The sequence below is a fragment of the Sinocyclocheilus rhinocerous genome, unplaced genomic scaffold, assembly GCF_001515625.1.
Source record: "Sinocyclocheilus rhinocerous isolate Xijiao unplaced genomic scaffold, SAMN03320098_v1.1 scaffold1615, whole genome shotgun sequence".
Lineage (NCBI taxonomy): Eukaryota > Metazoa > Chordata > Actinopteri > Cypriniformes > Cyprinidae > Sinocyclocheilus > Sinocyclocheilus rhinocerous.
In genome coordinates this window covers 1,468,190-1,489,410 of record NW_015645292.1, presented here as the reverse complement: position 1 = coordinate 1,489,410, position 21,221 = coordinate 1,468,190, and the positions used below count along the sequence as shown (strand labels likewise).

The window sequence follows — 21,221 nt, the reverse complement described above, 5'->3', positions numbered from 1 at the left end:
GGTCTGTACAGTAGAAAAACCATTACGCCTATGGGATGTCCCCACTTTTCACAAAAACAAACCTGTGTGAGTCTGAGTGTGTGTGTGTGTGAGTGAGTGTGTGTTTGAGTGTGTGTGAGAGTGTGTTTGAGTGTATGTGAATGCTGCCCTCTAGTGTGCACTCAGTTCACTAGTGAAGAAATGGAAATACTTCCGCAAACTGGTTTTCAAATTCATTTATTATAGTTTTTGTCATAGAATTTGTTATTTTTTATATTTTTCTTCAAGGTTAACATATAGCCATTCATATGCACAAAACAAAAAGGACTGTATAAACTCATTTAATGTACACGCTCCTTCTTAGCAGTGCAGGAGAGAATTCAAGAGATTCTCTGCTTTTCAAACACTTTCACTTTTCTCACGGATACGCCCTTCATCTGACTGTGGTGAGATATTAGAGACATTATTCCATCTGTGATCCCGTATGAGAAACTCCCACACACAGAGAACGTGATTGGCGGAGAGAGAATGAGAGTGGACGTGATTGGTGGAGAGTGATGAAGGCATATCACAGGAGAAACTGGTTTGATTAACGGAACAAAAACCATACAGTGCATTAATAATAGTGACAAATATGCCAGAATGATCTTTGTGTTATACATCTCAGCATCTTATACAAGATTACACATTAAGATGAGAAGAAATGTTAAGGTCACCCGAAAAAATAACGACAGAAAATATCCTTCAATATATTAAAGCAGAATACACTGAATAAGTTACGCTTTAAAATCATAAAATGCAGTGCAGATATGAAGTTTTGACAGCACGGGAGATTCTCAGCTGCTGTCCAGACAATCACAGGATGTTCACTGTTATCTCCTGAAGCATCACGTGTGTCTGTGGAGCCCTGAGCGTGTTTGACACTCACGCAAATCATCATCTTCAAACAGCAGATGAAGCTGCTGACAGCGGTAGGAAGGGCTCAATCATGTGCTCACATATTTAATATCCAGGTGTTGTGTGTGTCCATATGCCACCTCATGATTAACGTCATCATTTCCTTTGATCTGTGGTGAAACACCTGCTTTCATTCCGTAAAAACCTGTCTTGTGTTTTATATGAACGTTCGCATTCATCCGTTTATCACAAAACAAACGGCACGTGAGCTGCGAGCACAGCTCCCCTGATGCACGACATGACACCGTTCACAGGTGAGTCACAGGACAAACGCGAGATAAAGACAAGAATCAAACTTCACGCAAGTATGCGAACGGAAACGTGCCGGAGAACGGTTTACTGCGCATGCGCGCTGCGTCCTCAGCCGTCGGTGGCGTAACGGCCGCCTTCTGCGTCAGTTTTCTCTTTCTGTCATGAAAGAGTTTTAAGAGAATTTAAGAGAATCTTGATAAAGGCTGGAATACTTTACAGGACTTATGCACAGATTTTTGCCCCGAGTCGACGCGAGTTGTCGAACATCAGAGTTCTGGTGAGTAGTCCAATTTTTTTTAGCTTCAGACTTCGATTCCATCCAGTCAGAAGATATGAAATGTGATATTATTTGAAAATATTTGCTACTTTGAGCCGATTTGAGAACACATTTTGTTTTCATTTGTTAAGCGTCTGTTTTGTCTGAAACTATTTAAAAATTGTCAAGTGCATGATGCCTAGTGCTTTAAAATCTTTTATGATTTTAAAAGTCCTGAAGTGTATTCCAGCCTTTGAAGTCAGCAAGTGAAATAAAAATTAACCCAATTCCAATTCAAATTCGTCTACTTGCTAGATGCATGTTATTGATCTTATTGTGAATAATTTGCCTGTGCATATGATTCATTTGTACTTTTTTGACCTTATAATGTTTAATCAAAATGTCATAACTGAATCTTCTTTCTGGTGACATATGCAGGATTTCTCCAAACATTTAGTGCTCTTAAACTCCGCCCCTGCAAGCTCACGCTCATCTGCATTCACTTTTGAATGCCACGCCCACATCTCAACATCCAAATAACAGCCAATGCACAGAACCAAGTCATGCTCTACATTTGTCTTTTTCTGATAATTCATTACACACTCGGATGTATGTCACAATATAGAAGAAAAGATTTGATGCTACTTGTCTGTCGTTTCATCACGACTTTAAAGTTGAACTGTCAATATGTTTACAGCTAGTTAGCTATCATGTCCAGTTAAATGGCACAAACAGGTGAAACTCTCCAATCTCAACAGCACGTGCGTTTGCATACTAGTGTAAAGTGTTTCTGGCCAAGAAGGTTCATGAGTGACTTTCTCTATCATGTTTAAAATGAATAATGCGGTGCGAGAGGACGGGATGGAGGGATGATGTGGAGGAGAGAGACGTTTCAGTCTTTCTCACCGAGTCAGAGAAGAACTTCTCTCTCCTCTGACAGATCAATCTTACCTTTTCTACACAGAAACAGGATAGTAATAAATAAGATAAATAATGTAAACAGCAACAACATTTACAACAGCAAACGACACAAAACAAAAATGACAGTAAGTCCAAAACAGTGAATGTTTGTTAACTGAGAGAGAGAGAGAGAGAGAGAGAGAGAGAGAGAGATTTCCATCATCTAAAGCAGTCTGTGAGTTCCCAGTCTAAAGCCAAACACCTCAACGGCCCTTCATTTGATTTCAATGAGCAAAACGTTCATTAAATTCAACACAAAATCTGAGCACCTGCTGTCACACAGGTTCAAACCTAAATAAATCAAGTCAAATGTTCTTTTGAAATAAATGTGGCACGACGGTTGAGGATGGGCAGATCTCACCCTGCAGATGTGAACTCAGATATGAGTTTGGCTCTCCTGTCTGTAAAATATGTAAACTCATGAGGTCATTTATAAGGCCGTTATTAAAGATATTCCTGACCCTTGATATGCAGATGTGAACTGATTCTGATTCAGTTAAAATGAAACAACCTCCAGTCTGCTCATTAATGCCAGACTTTCAGGATAATAATGCAATCGCATCACCAGAGCTCACTGGAATAATACTCAACATTTCAACTGTATTCCCATGTGGAATTCACACAGATTTGGAGACATCCATGTGGAGATGTTTGCATCGTATGCAATCTCTCATTTACTGCGTGCATGAAGGCTGACGAAGGTCCCGACCGCACTGCAATCACAATGGCATGAAGCACATCTGAGATCCTGACAGATGAACACTATAAATGCTTATGGACGGAGACTGAGCACCTGTCTCTCTGCTGAGATCTGTTATGTTTGAAACATCTAACGCTGTCTCTATCTTTAGCCTGTTTATAATGTGCTGCTGTTTGGCACTCTTGGGCATGAACAGGCCACATGGATACGTATTGGTGTCACAGCAGAATGACCTTTTACACAGACACTAGTGAGTTATCATTTGTAAGCATGAGTTCATGACTCTTGACTACTGGTGGTGATATATATTTCACCATGAAGGTTTGGTGGCAGTATTTTAATCCCCCGCCCAGATATTTCCTATATCTGGAGACCTGTTTTTAGCAGCATGTCTGACACAGAGATAATATCCTTCGGGAATGTTTCTATGTCTGCGGGAGTTTGTTTATGGCTGATCCTAAATGTAGGATGGGACTTGAGTTTTTTTCCCATGATGAACTGATCAGATGGTGTCTCAACATGAAGGTGCTTGATAAAGAAGGATTGAGGATGTCAGCTGTATTCTTCAGAATATTAATGGTGAATCATTCACAACAAGACACGAACATGAATGAAGAGAGTCGATGTTAATTTCATGTTGACTTTAACAGCCCCAGAAAAAAGAGAGTCAGTAAATGACAGAATTATCCTACAACAATCCCTGTCAAATCATCCGCATCTCTTCAGATCTCTGGTGCCGCTGTGTAAATGTAATTCCCCATGGATCTCTAATGCGATCAGATGGCTTCACAGCTCTGAGAACAGGGAGTTTCCAGCACAGGGTTTCATAAGAAACTGTTTCCTACTCTGACTTAAAATGAAAGCACGAGAGAGCCAAGACCACCAAACACTGCATGGCTCTGTTCCAAAACACAGTGAGCTGCATTGCTGATTCCAGTTGAGCATGATGCATGTTGCTAGGCTAACAATGGGACACTTTTAAAAATACACATTGGACTGAACAGTTTATATCAATGCTTTTCTGTATTGAATACATTGCATTTATAATCAGCAAGTCTTTGTTTGCCATCTTGGATGGATTTTTTTTCCAAGTAGACTGTCACACAATGCATTCTTGGATCATGCCTTCTCTGGAAAAGATTATTTAGAATTCTGAATTTGACCAAAAGAAGGTATATTAGAAGGCAGAACATGATTTGGAACAACCGTTGTGTCGGAATGCGGCTATAATGCCTTAAAATGCCGCCTACGTTGGTATCTCACTAGTTTGAAACAGAGTCTCCGTCTGTCTTATTTTTATCTGGCATCTCCCCATTCTTGTGCACAACATGGGTGGTTCACATTAACGACTGTTTGAACTAAATATCTGATCTGAAAACAGCTCTTTTCCCAGCTTTAGGATGTTTTCCGCAAGGATTTCTCAAACAGGAAGCTCATTTGTGTTGTCCGAGCGGACCTCTGTCCCTCGGTACAATCTCACATATCAGCTCCATCAAAACCCAGCAGAGCTCAAACAAAGCCCCGTTTCTCTCGAATGGTCTCTTTCTCTCTCTCATCCACAAACTCATTCAGAACAGCTCACAATGATACACAAAGATTTTTTTCTGACCGAGGAAAAAGACGTTTGAGTTTGGAGGAATTTACAAGCTGTCAACAAACCCAAAAATGTGGCATTTGTGCAATGAGTTTTCTTATTTTGATTCTGAAGTGCAAGCAAGAAAGTCTGTGCACCAACGAAATTCAGTCTGATCACACACACATTCACTCTCTCTCTCACACACATACACAGTCTTGTACAGTGAACACAGGAGGCGTCTATTGCAGAGTCTCTCAAAGAACGCTGGGAATCATTCATGTAAACATCGACCAAAACAGAAAGGATTTCTGTTGGTCTCTGCAAGGCCTGTGTTCACATGAAGACTTCAGCTATTGGACGGTGTTGGATACTGGGACCAATGAGAGTGAGAGGAAAGAGAGGAACGGGACGGCTGTCTCTTCTCTCCCTCTCTGTTCCCCTTCCTTACTGTCTTCAATCAAACCATCTTTACAAACATTTGGCTCTCATTCTGCTCTACGCGCCTCCTGGTTTGGACTGCTTGGCATAAGGGTTCTCCAACAAGTAGCGGTAGTGATCGTAATTATCCAACATGTATTTGGGGGCGTACATGTGCTCCTTAGGGTCTGAGGGCGGGAACTCCTGCACAGAGCCGTCAAACCAGCCCCCCGTTCGGATCAGCTCCCTTATGTAGTTGAGATCGCGCTTGTCCTCGTAGTCGCCCCAGCGAGGAAAGTCCCCATTCTGGGCCGAAATGAGTTTGAAGTGAATTCCCTCTGGCGTGAAACACCAGGAGCAGTGCCAGCCTGCGAAATGGAACGGACTTCCAATCGACCACTGCACCAAGATGTGGCCGGTGTCGTTCTCGTACTTCCGGAATCCCGGCATGGTGTAGTACTCCCGCCGCCGGAGCCGAATCCCATCGTTGTCGTAGACGTCCCTCAGCATCCCGGTGGTGCATCCAGACACCACTTCGAGGGAGCCCAGCTGCTTCCAGAAAAATCCATACAGGGACTTCCGCATGTGGATGGCAAAAGGCTCCGTCCAGCCATCGAAAAGCTTAAGGAAAAGGACTCCTTCCTGAGCTGGAATTTCGTCGGCATCGTTGATTAGAAAAACATCGTCGGGCCGCGAGCCTGCGATCCGCGCCATGCCGTCGCGAGTCAGGAACGTGCGCAGGTAGTCATCGGCGATCCATCCATCCTGTCGGCCACCCTCTGGGAAATGGTCCAGGAAGACATAGAGGATCTTGTGGCGCACGTAATTGTACGTTCCGTTGAGCAGCAGATGCAGGAACCTCAGCGGACGCCTCTCTCCGTATGCCGTGAAGTTGGACTCGCACACAAGGAAGAGATCCACGGCCCGGATGAGCTCGCGGAAGCGCACGTGCAACAAGTCAAACTCGTGGTTCACGTTGATGGCGTTTATGACGCGTCGAGGCGTCTCGCGGGGGGTCAGTCTCTCTTTCGTGGGCAGATTGGAGTGGTACACCATAGTGGGCACTCCGCAGTAAGGACCGTGCCATCCCGGCCGACAAACGCACTTCACCAGCCGCTTGCCACGCTTGGGCTTCCCTCGAGCGGCTCCGGACTCCTCCACTGATTTTGCTGAAGTGTGTGACTCGTCAGGCTTCTGCAATATTCTCCGCTGGCTGATTCCAGCTACGCTGGGTCTCGCTTTCAACGTCTCGTCTTTAGGCGGAGCCACCTCCGTGCCCTGACGGAAGCACAGAGCGCCTGCTTTGGTGCGGACAAAATAAGGGGTGCGGTCATTCTGGAGGACGTGGGTGCGGCGGTGCAGGTCGCCCAGGGTTTCCAGCGGGTCTGGAGTCGAGGCGTGACGCGGCTGAAGCTTGTTCACCGCAACTCTGACCGCAGCGTCTCTCTGTGGGTCGGGCTTCTGGTTGGTCGGGCTGCTGGGCTGCCAGGCGATCAAACCTCCCTTGTGGACCTGATTAATGAAGAACAAGCCCCATGAGAAGACAGCAGAATCTGGACAAAGTTTCACTGACTCTTAGGGCTAAAGGAATGACACAAATCATAATTAATTTGTTTACAGTGGGTCGTGTTAATTTTTGTTGAGCTGCTCGCTTGCAGTGAATTCACTATATTCTACATTTCAAGCGAATGGTGCAGCATCAAGAAAATCCACTTTTATTTTCATGTGCCAAAGCAAACAAAAGAGAAACATCTGACTGCTTAAAACTTGTCCACACAATGGGAGTCTAATGCTGTAATCAGCACATTCACAATCATTTGTGGAAGCAGTAATCATAATCTTGAATATTATCCCCAGTGATTGTTTAAATACCTGGACCACTCAAAATTCGAAATGATATTATGCATTATATTATGTATGCATTGTAAGTTTCTTGCATGTTTTGGCTCTTTCAGTTTCATTGTCTGTAAGACGTTTATAGTCACAACATTGATCTGTTTGAGTGACCCCACATGTCAACTTTTGACTTAGGGTTAAGGTTAACTCTAACCTAACGAATCGGATGAGTTTGAGGTGGGAATATCTATCTGATTGACCAATGACAGACGTGGGAGTGTTTGTTTGGTGCAGAAATCACACATGAATTTACAGAAGAGCAAAGCCGGTACCTCTGTCGTCCCCGAGCTCCAGCGCTGCGGATCTTCAGGTCTCTTCCACGGCTGTGGTGCTTCAGGTTCTTGTCCGGTGTCGAGCTCCAGGCCTCCTCCGGCCCGGGGCTTGCTGTCTGACAGCCTGTGGACCAGTGGAGGCCCTTCCTCCGGAGACGCGCTGGACAGCGGGGTGCTGCCCTCCTTCCAGAAGAAACCAGTGACCATGATGAAGGATTTGATGTTAGGGTAAGGTGCGGACAACTCCCTCAGCAGGGACACGTAGTGGAGAGCCTTGTAGTAATGCAGGAAGGAAATGACACACAGTCCCACCGTGCAAATCAAGAAAACCCTGTGACGTCTCATTTTCATCCTGAGAAACAGAGAGAGAAACAGAGTTTAGAGATTTAGATTTGGAACAGAAATCAGAGACTCGCGCTGATTTGGAAGAGAATTGATTACTGGTGAATAATCTTACATGCACACATTCAAATGTTAAATTCAGTGTGATATGATAACGTGTCATTTTAAGTTGGTCCTGTTAAGCTTCTTTTTCCATGGAGTTTCTCTGTGCATTTGACTATTTTAAACAAGGTCCTGCAAAAATTACACAAATGAATTTACAGAAGGGCAGTCCCAAACATATTTGGGAACTGGAAATGTGGTTGATCGGAATATATTTGGGATTACATGAATGTGAAAACAAAACAAACCCAGGGAAATCACAATATATGTATAGCACTGTGCCTACCGAGATGTCTCGAGTTGATTTTGAGTGCTTCATAACTGCATCAGAAATATAAAAGTGCATTTTGTGGCATTTTCCTCACTGGAATGCTATATGTGATTGTAATGTAAAGTGCTCAGTGATCACGACTGGATGAAACGCTCATGGACGGGTTTCTCTCCAGCCTTTCAGAGCAGCTGAAGAACAGAAGCTCCTCAGTGTGTTTGACCTTCCAGATCATCAGAGATAGTAACGAAACACCTTATGAGAACGTTCCCTGCAATTATTCCCATCGCAGTTAGATGCCGGACATCACAGACACCGAAGATGCTGTTGTGAACTCAAGACGCTTGTGTGGAGTTCAGGACAGAGCTGGGAGGATAAATGTGCGCGGCTCGAAACTACACTAATACATGAACGCAAACACTTCTACTTATGCTTCATTTAGTGTGCTGTTGCATTCTGAAATGCAAGTATGTGTTGCATTCTCAACAGTATGGTTTGTTACCATCAGACCAACACAAGAGTGCATGTGAAGTACCTACAACTGCATTTGTGTATTAGTGCAAGTATGTGTCCTGCGAAACATCCTCTGATTCCGTGCTGCATGAATTGAGAAACTCCCGTCAGAATCCAAAGCAAATAAACAGATTTCCTGGACGTGGGAGAGGACCACAGACATGTGGAACAGGAAGAGGCTGAATTAGCAACACAGCAGTTAAATACTCAGCTAACCGAGTTAATGAGAGGAGCAGAGCGCTCAGTAGTGATGTGATTGGGCGATCAGGTGTTCTGACGCTGAACACACACTCAAATTGCATCACATGGCAAGACACAAATCAACCGACGCATTATTGTGGGAAGAGGAATAAAAAGAGCAACAACCGGCAGCCAAATTGGATTTAACACAAACTCCTACACACACACACACACGTTGGTTTTTATGGTTTGTGGGGACTGTCCATAGGCGTTTTTATACTGTACAAACTTTATTTTCTATTGCCCTACACCAACCCTACACCTAAACCTACCCCTCACAGGAAACTTTCTGCATTTTTAGATTTTCAAAAAAAACGAATTCTGAATGATTTATAAGCCTTTTGAATTACGGGGACACTGAAAATGTCCTCATAAAACACATTCTCTTGTAATACCTATGTCATACCCATGTCATTATACAAATTTGTGTCTTCATAAACCACATAAACATGCACACTCACACACACTCACACACAAAGCATCCTCATCTTGCACTGTAGCAGGAATCAGTATTCCCATGTGTTCAGCTCAACACTGCAGCCCGCTCCGGTTCAGTCCAGTCTGGATGCTGTGATCCGGCTGCAGCAGAGCGTTTCTTATTCTTCGTGAAGTTGTGTTGTTGAAGACACAATACAGGCACTTTGATGAACATCAGCAAACATCTGCTCAGATATAAACACACAGACACTCCAGAGCTCCACGGCTCCATCTAGATTAGATTACAAAAAAACATTTCCAATCTTAAAATACATTTTGGGTGAATGCAAAATCTATTTTTAAAAAATATATTTACAATTAAAAGGCATATTTGTAAATGACCAAAAATATATGAGAAAATATAAGTAGGTAAACTTATCAAAAATATTTTTTTTATATAAATGTCTTAGCATCTATCTATCTATCTATGCACAGACACTATTGGAAGAGAACTGAACTGGATAATGACATCACTGAATCAATGATAAACTTAATTTAACTGGAAAAATGACTGTTATTGTCTTCTTGCATTATTGACAAACTATTATCATGTTTAACACTGTAAAGCTGCTTTGACACAATCAGTACTGTATAAAGCACTATACAAATAAAGGTGACTTGACTATATATATATATATATATATATATATATTTATATATAGTAAAGTCAAGTCAAGTCACCTTTATTTGCATAGCGGTTTACACAATAAATATATATATATATATATATATTTACATTAGTGCTGTCAAAAGTAGCGTGTCAATGCTTAATTTTTTTCAGTTTAACGCTTTCAAAATATTTAACACCGGATTGGAGCTAGGGTTGGCCACCCCACTCACAACTGCTGCTTCTGTCTCTTTTTTTTCTTGACAAGAATTGCGTTTATTTAGACGCATAACATCTTTCCAACCACATCAAACGGGAGATTTTCAGACGAAACTTCACCTCAGCGCCGGGTGCGAGTCAAACAAGCGCAGAACAGGTACAGGTGACGAGGAGCTTCAGTAGAACAACAGTGAACTGCGCTCAGATGAGATGTCATCAGGCCGTCTGTCAGAAGAAATTATTTTTCCTGTGCTGTCAGCCGTTATACTGTGCTCTTTAATTGCACGCACAAATGCAGCGCGCTGTAGCCCGTATCGTTTAATATTAAAGCGCGAAAGAAACTACGAGCATGCAATGTCATAATTATGTCATCAGTTAAGTCATAAAGTTACCAAAAAGTTGATTAAAGCTGCCTTAAAACTGTGCATGTATGTTAGTATTTGTTATATATGGGTCAGATTTAAGAACATGTCTCTGAAGAGTCCTGAAGCAGCAGCACTGTCTCTCTCATCTAACACACCCGATTCAACTCGTCAGCTCATTAGCAGAGAAGTGGGTCAGGAAAGGTAAAGAGTTATGAGAAACTACGATGCGTGTCAGATCTGCCTCATGTTCAGCAGCAGAAGCTCTTAAAGCAGCCAAAATCACCTCATAACCAGCTGCTGTGATGACTGTTCATCAAAGAACAAAAGAAAAAAAAGAGGAAATCAATCACTTTTGTAGATTTAAGGATTCATCTATATTTAATTTAGAATTTAGTGTTTGAAAACTATATTCAATTTCTGTATATTTCCTACTTTCTGAAGGGCACAGGTTTGCTAAATGTGACATTTATTATAATGTGTTTATATGAAGATTGTTTTAAAGGGTTCGTTCACACAAAAATGAAAATTAGCCCACAAATTACTCACCCTCAAGTCATCCTAGGCTGACCTCATACGTCATCCGCCCGGAACTGCTTCCGTGTACAACAGTGAGCGCTAGCTACATTAAAGTGATTATTAAGTTTTGAATATGGATATTTTTCTTACAAAAACGCATCGATTTGCTACAGTAGGTCTTTGTTCACCCCCCGGAGCCGTGTGAGACACTTTTTTTTATGGATGGACGCTTTTTATTTAACTTCTTTTGGACTGATGCATGCAACACCCGTGAGTGGCATTAAACAGCTTGAAAGATCAAAGACGATTTTTAATGTAACTCCGACTGGATTCGTCTGAAAGAAGAAAGTCATATACACCTAGGATGACTTGAGGGTGAGTAATTTATGGGCTAATTTCATTTTTGGGTGAACTAACCCTTTAAGTTCACTTAAATTAGAAGTTGTTTTTTAAAGTCTAATAAATGTTTAAATTGATAGCTCTCAGTTATACTGTAATGTTGAATGGCTAGTCAATGGTTAAATATTAGGAAAAAGAAAACTATTTCCTAGAGACATCAGTAGTATTGGTATCAGTGATACTCGCCTTCAGTCATAAAAAAGATGCCATTAAACAAATATTAAAAATATACTGTCTTTATGTTGTTTCTACATTAATCTGAAGATTGAATGTGAAATTACTGCAATATAGAAGTATATTTTAAAACTTTAATGTTAGGTGGGATTAATTGAAATAAATTTCAGGAATTTTTTTTTTATTAATTAGTTAATTTTTTACAAATCGATTGATAGCACTTATACAGTATATATAATTGGGTTTTATTTGTTTTATTTCTGCTGTATTGGGCCCAGTGCTAGAGAACCACACTATTTTTTCAGGTTTTATTTCAGGTAACCAGTAACAGAGGAAAATGAAAACACCATCTATTCATATGCTGTGAAATTCAGTGAAGAAATGTCAACACACACACTTCCGGCAGATCAACCGCTGTGAGAAAACAGCAGTGTGTGTTGTGTGAGATAAGAGAGGAACACGGCTCACCCTGAACTCTCACAGCACTCACAAACACACAAAACCACAGCCAGCATCAGAAAACATCACTGACCAGTCCCAGTCTCAGATTAAACAGACAACAAATGGCAGTTTTCCTGAAGTCTGGGATGTTTCTCTAAGAGATCTCAACAGTGTCTCAGTCACGAGAACACTCAGTAATTCACACACAGCTCAGTTTCCACAGAAATCCCTCAACAATCCTCGTTCTAACTCAGATCGAGCTCAGTTTTAGGACTGCTGTATTTATGAAACCCTGCGTACAGCCCTGTTTACTGCTGCTATTTTTGGCTCCATGTTCAGTGCACACTGAGATAAACTCAACTACACTAGCATGGCAGTACTGAGTCTTGAATCTTGAGGAAGACGTAATTTATTAAGAGTTACAGTACAAGAGATATGAAGGATGAAACTTATGAACTCTGTCAAGAACATGCATTATTTACCCATAAAAACAAGAAAAAAGGACTCAAAATGATTATTCTCATTACTGTAACGCTATTTTAGTACAATGAAAAATACTTTAAAATTTAAATTTGTAATTGTTTTGGCTTTATGGTAAAGGGAATGGGGAGGGGGCGGTTTGTTTATGTGAAAATATTTAATAATTTCAAAAATCTTGATGTTCCTAAAACAGGCTTCATTTTGTTTATGCAAAATGTAATGTCTTACCATATTTGAATTATTTTTTCTTATTGTTCTTACTATGATCGTCTACATTCTGATCACACGCTTCAGTTCTGAACAACACGAATGAAACATGATCTGCTGTTAAGCTGCACTTTCATTTCCCGTCATTAGAGTCTGTGTGAGGAAACCGAATACATTCACACTCAGTGTGTGTGTGTGTGTGTGTGAGAGAGACAGAGTGTGCGTGTGTGTGTGTGTGTGTGTGCGTGCGTGCGTGTGTGAGAGAGAGAGAGTGTGTGTGTGTGTGTGTGTGTGTTCAGGTCATTCAGTGGACGTGTGGGTCAGAAAGCAGCATGTTGGGCACATTCCCAAACAGGATCTGTTACCAAGCACCAAACTAATCGACTGATTAAGCTCCATGAATTTTGGATAAGAGAACAGAATTCCTCAGAGACACGACTGGATGAGACAACAAACCTCCACACACACTCTCACACAAACACACACACACACACACACTCTCACACACACACACACACACACACACACACACACACACACTCAGGTTTGTTTTTGTGAAAAGTGGGGACATCCCATAGGCTTAATGGTTTTTCTACTGTACAGACCATATATTCTATTGCTCTACACCAACCCTACCCCTAAACCTATCCCTCACAGGAAACTTTGTGCTATTTCAGATTTTCAATACACTCCATTCTGTGTTATATATAAGCATTTTGAAAAGTGGGGACATGGGGTAATGTCCTGAAAAGTCACCTTCTCCTTGTAATACCTATGTTATACCCTTGTCATTATACAAATTTATGTCCTCATTTGTCACAAAAACGCACACACACTCTGACACACACACACACTCTGACACACTCACACACACACACACGCGCGCGCGCACACACACACTCTGACACACTCTCACACACACACACACACACACACACACCTCTGACACACTCACACACACACACACGCGCGCGCGCACACACACACTCTGACACACTCTCACACACACACACACGCGCGCGCACGCACACACACACACTCAACCTCTCTCTCTCTCACACACACACACACACACACAGATATCCTGTCAAGCTGCAGCTCATCTTCATGACAGCAGTGAATCAAACATCTGTTTTCTGCTTTTACTTACAGTCTGCGTGTGTGAAGCATCGCTCCGTATCTGGAGGAAGTCAAAGAAAACAAGCGAAAACTGAAGCTGAAGCATCTGTAAATGAGCTATTGAAGACAACAGAAGAGAAATCAGCAGCAACTGAGACAAACAAAGAACACAACACACCTCCTGTGTGCGTAACCATCAACACAAGAACATACACAAATCACGGTCAGCCTTACATTCCAGGACAACCAGCATGTCACTGTATGTGTGAGTGTGTGAGTGTGTGTGTGTGTGTATGTACTCTATAAAGGGAAGTTACAAATTTTGCATGCTATGATTTTGCATTTTCTGCACAATGGGTTTGTGATGAAAAACTGATCAGCATGCTGCTCTGCTGTTCAGTGGTTTCTACAGTCTTCTGAGAGGTCTTAAGTGTTGCACTGTGGTTGCTAGGGTGTTCTGGGTGGTTGCTAGGTGTGTTCTTCCTGTCTGGAGTTCACGTGTCCTGCACCCTCATGTGTCAGAGATCTTCTGGTCTGTAGATGTGGATCCTTCACTGTGCGTCTGTAGGATTTTTCTGGTCCAGCAGGTGAAAACTGTGCATGTGATCACACTAACCCGCTCCTCACCGAGTCACAGAGATGAGCGACTGACTAACAGCTCTGATCTCCAGACAACGTCTGTGACCCGTGTGTGTGTGTGTGTGTGAATGCATCAGATGGTCTGGCAGACTGAAGAGCTCCACAGTCTCCCGCTGCGTCATGTATGTCACCATGGAAACATACGTCACACGTCATGTGTCACCAAAAGTGTGGCCGGAGCCAAACTCAGTCTTGGACAATGTGTGTGTGTGTGTGTGTGTGTGTGTGTGTGCAGTACAATAGAGCTCATTCTCCAGCCGCGCAGTATCTGCTCAGTCCACACAAACACTAGTTCTGTCTGAATGCGGGCGAGGAGCACGTCACCCGAACAAACGTTCATATCAGAGACTTTATAGAAATAAAATGAAGCTTGTTTTAAGAACATTACGATTTTTCTGCATTGTGACGTAATTTTCATGACAATTAAACACATTTTCCCCCTAAACATTCATGATTGTGAACAGACAGACACTTTACTTTTGGGGTTTGTTTGTGTTTCTATTTATTCTCAATGGTGATTTTCATTCAATTGTAATTTGTATATTTAAATTTGCACAAATTAAAGTCAGTAAAACAAGCACCATGATGTACATTAGTGGGAGTTCTCTGAACGTCCTTATGATCTTATTTGCACTTGATGAACGTTCTAGGAAACGTTCTTGTAACCTTTAAATAACGTTCTAATCACAACTATTTGGACATTTTTAAAACAGTTTTAAAACACTACTTAAAACAGGACATTTTGAAAGTTCAGAAATAAAATTTTTATAACTTAATGGGAGCCACAGCAAGTTCAGAGAACTTATTTCTGTTGGTTGGGTGAACAGCTGATCCACTGAAGAGGAACACGATTAAAGTCAAGCTTCTCTTCCATGTAAATCAGTGGGTGTGTCTTAACAAGCCATAACTCTGATAACTGAGTGGAAACTCTGAGTTCTATTTCTGTCAAAGCCCCGCCCACAGCCTGATCTGATTGGCCCAACACACTGAATGCATTCAGATGTGCTGTGATTGGCACTCAAACACACACACACACACACACATGAATGAACACGAGTGTGTTGCGTATGAAGCAGTGAATCTGTTATTACTCTAACTGGACTGGACAGAGGATGTCAGGAGGCTCTGGGACAGGAAGCAGTCATCAGAGAGCAGGAAGTGCACCGCTGGAGAGTGTGTGTGTGTGTGTGTGTGTGTCTACAGGACGATCCCCCCGCTGACGGGAAGCGAGTGGAACATTCCGTCAGGCGTCGCTCGGCTCACACTCAGAGGTCACAAACAGGTCAGCACCATTTTGGCTGCAGTAGGTATGTTCAGGACGCAGCTGTAAGGAGACACCGACACACCAAACACTCTCACACGCCTGACACACACACACACACACCACTGCTTCATCTGAACGTGCACGGATCGCCTCAAATATGACAATAAAATCCTTCTGGACCGAACCTTCAAGAACAGTTGCATTGTCTATATCACATGCATTACAACGAAACAACTTTTGTTTATCTTCATTTGAGATTTTCTCTCTGTGCACTGGAAAAATGTGTTTATTTAAATGAATTTACTGATCTGAAGCAACAGAGCTGCTGAACATTTTATCGCAGTAAATATGTAGCATTGAAGTTCATTTACTCTGGACTGTATGAATCATTTGTATTGCATTAACTGCAGCTGCATGGGTGGATTTTTAGTTCCCAGCATGCTTTGCAAAGGACTCAATAGAGAGAGTAAATGTCGAAGTGAAGTGTTATGTTATGCATTTGTGAGTAAAGAGCTGCTAGTGTTTAATGTTGGGTTATGTTGTGTTGCTGATGTTTCTGTGGTTGGCGCTGAGCTTGAGGTTGAGGTGATGATGAACGAGAGTTTGTTGCTTCGTTACAGGAGTGTAACTCTGCTCAGTGCAATGACAAACTGGAAAATTAAAAAACTTCTAAAATTAATTCTATTAAAACACTTTCCTTAAAAAATGAGCAAAATCAGACAACATGTACTTATTCACTTTAATTTTAATTTAGATAAAGAGCTATTCACCCAAAACTGGAATATATGCCATAATTTACAAAAGAAGATATTTTGAAGAATGTTGGGAACCAAACAGTTGACGGTAGCCATTTTTCTCCGTACTATGTTGGTCAATGGCTACCGTCAACTGTTTGGTTCCCAACATTCTTCAAAATCTCTTCTTTTATGTTCAACAGAAGGAAGAAACTCATAAAGGTTTGGAACGACGTGAGGGTGAGTAAATGATGACAGAATTTAGAGCTGATTCAAGTGGATTTTTCTTAATGGAGTGTGTGGAATTTAATGTACCAATCATTTTTATTTAAATTTAATAAATATTTATTTATTATGAAATTTACTTCACAAATATGAGTGCAAAACCTTGCAAAATAAAAGATAACATTTGTAATATTTTTTTTTTCAGTGTAGATTTACATTTATTCATTTAGCAGACGCTTTTATACGCTTTTTTAGACACTTTTTTTAAGGAGGAATATAACAAGCAATTCATCAAAAAGGCAAAGAAACACGAGAAGTGCTCGTAATACAAAGTTTCACACTTTAGCTAGATGAGGGAGAGATTAAGGGAGAGAGAAAGCATAGAATTTTTTTTTTGTAGGATGCAATTAAATGCTCAAGGAAGAGATGAGTTTCACGTGTCGCTTAAATATCGTCAGGAATTGGGCATTTCAGATGAGGGTGGGAAGATCATTCTACCAGCAAAGAACAGAGAATGAAAATGTTCTGGAAAGTGGTTTTGTGGCTCTCTGTGATGGTAGATAAATAAATATTCATCTGACATTCACTTAAGTGTTTTTTTAGCCAAGAACAGTGATAATTTAGTATTTCATGCTCATTTTCCACCCTTCTCTTACAGTTACTCGTGCGTGTGGTTCTACATGTACAGCCTCTGCTGAACTCTTCACATGATCAGAGACTAACAACACTTCACTGCACACTGCACTTCAATAATCAAGACATTCATACTGAGAGTTACTTCGTCTGTTACTGGATCCAAATGAAGCCACGGCAGATTCGCTGCACGTCTCAGATATTTACAGTAGTGACGGTTCATTCCTGCATGAATCAGTGATTCTGAGTAAATGATTCATAACAGCATCCGTGCTCCTCATGGACTCACTGAAATATGTGTGCTTTTGTGAGGAGAAGTGTTGAGTTCTGAGCAAATATGAGTTGAGAAGATCAAGGAAAGATTGATTTCTGATTTGACTATTAATATGAGTCAAGCAGAACTGATCATCAAAAGCATTCAAACTCTAATCAAATGACAGTCACATCCAGTGAGCAATCATCTGTGTTCAGATGTTCTTTAACACGAGACACCTGACGTCCGCCAGCTCATCCATTCAGACCTGGATCAGACCTCCGTCACTGAACATCGTTAAACTCTTCAGTGTACCGACACAAGGATCCTGTGATCACACAGTCCTCCAAATGTTGACTCCGTCAGCTCGTGGTGTTTGTCTGTTATCTTACACACCATATGAGAAGACATGAGCCTCAACATCTGCTCGCCGTGTGTTCAAACACACACACACACACACACACACTTATAAACGGGTCGGTCACATGATAGTGTCTCTGGAAGTCCAGAGCCCGGCACCCACCCACACACACACACACACACACGACCGCTCTTCACATGTCATTGTGTTCTGATCTGTGTTGTAGGTCAGTCACCTGTGAGCCGAAACTCAATCCACATCATTACCTAGAAAACAACCGAGCAGAACCGGACCAGAGAATACAGATGGCCTGTTCAAACATCAGAAACACAGACCTTCACCTCAACTCACATCAAACACATCTGTCCACGAGAATCACAAGAAACCTGACATAATTCAACCTAAAAGAGAGAAATACAAAAATATATAAGAAATGAAGCCCAATTTTTTTTTCCATTAGGATGATTTGTTTTTCATGTAATTTCCATGACAAGTATGCACATATCCACCAAATTCTCAATACTGTAATGCAAACACTTTAATTTTAATATTTGAATGGTCTTCTTTAAATCATAAAGTCTCTGTACAGTCCAATAATGTTTGCATTAAATGTATAACATTGTTAATTTTTTTTGCATAATGAAAATCTAATGATAATGTATAATGTTTGAGTATAATGAGAATTTAGAAGAATAAAAACTCCAAACTAAAACATCCTGATGTCCAATAACAGGAAATGGTCAATTATGTCACAATCCAAATCATGCAAAAAATAGCCTTCACTTTCCTTATATAAAACATAATTTCTGAATTATGAGTCTGATATGTTCTTATCACATTTAAGCATCTGATATGGTGTTTCCACACAGATCTGGAGTCAGTTAAATCACATTTACACGCCTGGCGAGATATTTGGCTTTGGTAACATAACCTGAAGTACAAACACCTTGTTCTGCAGACAAAACCACATCAGATCTGAGCGGAAGCGTAATACACAGCAGCAACAGCGAGTGACTCCAGATCTACTAAAAAACAGACTTTTAGGCATCTGATATGATGTTTCCACACAGATCTGGAGTCAAACTGCATCATAATCTAGATTATATCTTCAGAGGCCTGCAGGGTTTCACCAATGCAGTGTTTCTATCACACATTTACACGTGACACGAGATGCAAAAGCTAGCTGAACCCTGATATTTGGCTTTGATAACAATCTGCAACGTCAAACAGCTGGTTCTGGAGACAAAACCACATCAGATCTGAAGCGAATCAGCATCAGTAATATTAACAGCAGCTAAAAATAGGCTTCGTTTTACTTATATACAAAACACAATTTCTTATTTTTTTGGGTTGATCATGAATCAGACACGTTCTTATCACATTTAGGCATCTGATATGATGTTTCCACACAGATTTGGAGTCAAACCGAATCAGAATCTGGACTGCATCTTCAGAGGCCTGAACACAGTGATTCGGTTACATATTTAAATCACATTTACATGCTTGGCTAAATATTTGGCTTTGATAACATAATCTGCAATGTCAAAACAGCACGTTCCGGAGTCAAACCCACATCAGATCTGAAGCGAATCCGCATCAGTGATGTTAATAACAGCAGCAGCAGCAGCAGCAGCGAGCGGTTAATAAGACGCCCGTGATCTCTGCTCCCCATCCACCGACCCGTCTGTCTGTCCGTGATGTGTGTGTGTGTGTGTGTGTGTGTGTGTGTGTCTCACCCATCGCCTGACGCTCCTCTAGGTGTTCATTGCGGATGGTCGCTCAGGGTGGAGGTGAATGCGCGGCTTTTGTTCGCATCGGAGCGGTCGGATGCGTCGCGGAGGGCGGATGATGCTTCAGTGACGCTCGGCCGGTGATGCGGGCGGATCGCGCTCGTGTCGGGCGTCCGCGTGTAAATCCATCCCGCTGCGGACGAAAGAGAAAACCACTCTCGATGTGCGTCGACGCCTCGATCCGCGCCTGATATCCGTTAACGGGAGCGCCGAGCCCGTCCGCGCTGCTTCTCTCGCGGTCTGTTTTTTGCTCAAATGACGCTCTTCCGCCCAGCAGTGATCGGTGTGTCCGTCGGTACCGGGGGCGCAGAGACCCGCAGCTCCGCCCTCCGGACCACCGACACAAACACAAACACACACCGAGTGCGACAACCAGCGGATCACTTCAGCATCATCCAGCTCTTCATCCTCCACACGAGCGCATTATTCACCATAAATCATCTCTGATTCATCCGCCGAACGCTTTAATCGCGTTCATATGAGATGCGATCATGTTCTTGCGCGTCTGTCGCTCCGTGGTTGAACCAAACTCTCATCTCACATTAAATGGACCTCGCATGAAAGCGAATTGGCTTTAAAAACATCAAATGTCTGTACTGTATAATTTCACAGCAAACATTCTGTCAGGTTCTCTCGAACTTATGAACCAACGGTCTATCTGTAACATTAATAGAACGTTCGGCAAATGTTCTCAGAACGTTAGCACAAAAACGTTACTTATACATCGTTTATGGAACGTTTTTCTGTAACATTTTAGTTGGATGTTCGCCTAAGATGGTTTTGAGAAGACTCAGAAGTAACGTTCCCATAATGTTATAATAACCGTCTTTTAAACGTTCCAAAAACTGGATGCTCTGAAAACATATTTAGAACATATGAAAGATTATTAAGTCATCTCATTCTATTTTCACAATTCTTATGCAAATAGATGTATCGGTGATATTCCTCAATATCAGTCATTCGACCCTGTTACCAAAGTTATTGAGAAGAATGATCAAACATTTCGCAAAAATGGCAAACCACCAAGAAGTTAAACGGGTTTAGATAATAAATAAATTAAATTAAAAGTAAATTTTAAAACAGTTAAATCTTTGGAGGTTGACAATCAACTCTGATTACAGGAATAACCTGACAGCACGGATTTGGTTTGCACTGATCGGCACGCGCCAGACAATCTCACACAAGAACAGAAATCTGTATTTTTATAAAGCTTTTCCATCAGAGTCTCCTGATGATGCATTATTTCAGTCTCACGTGTTTTCCAGGAAATTTAAAACAAGAAGTCTGAGAGATCCGTAAATTCACTTCTTATAGCGCCACCTTGTGTTCAATTCTAAGACCAAAACTGGTGCAAGACTTCTTGATGACTAAAAGCATCTTTAGATTTTTCCACACATTCTTCACATGATATATTTGTAAAAGTTCCATACAAAGACAGGTTTTTTCTCTTCTGTCATCATCATCTGAACATGAAAAATCAGCTATAACTTAGTTAGAATAATCTGCACAAATACAGCAGATACATGATCCTGATGCTGACTCCTCTCATCATTTTCCATATTTAAATGATGTGTTTATACAGCAGTGA

General features: G+C 41.5%; 1 protein-coding gene across 2 annotated transcripts; it reads right to left on the bottom strand.

The window, feature by feature from the left end:
- Window positions 1-4,983: 4,983 nt before the first annotated feature.
- Window positions 4,984-19,937, bottom strand: LOC107705910 (beta-1,4-mannosyl-glycoprotein 4-beta-N-acetylglucosaminyltransferase-like). 2 transcript variants are annotated; one of them, XM_016509432.1, is made up of 4 exons: window positions 19,580-19,937; window positions 9,206-9,439; window positions 7,266-7,617; window positions 4,984-6,609 (listed from the first exon to the last, which is right to left on the bottom strand). In XM_016509432.1, exons 2-4 carry the CDS (start codon window positions 9,247-9,249, stop codon window positions 5,176-5,178), a joined length of 1,830 nt encoding a protein of 609 aa, XP_016364918.1. In that variant the 5' UTR covers window positions 9,250-9,439; window positions 19,580-19,937; the 3' UTR covers window positions 4,984-5,175. The 2 variants fall into 2 exon arrangements, with proteins under 2 accessions (XP_016364918.1, XP_016364920.1); XM_016509434.1 differs by lacking the exon at window positions 9,206-9,439.
- Window positions 19,938-21,221: the final 1,284 nt, after the last annotated feature.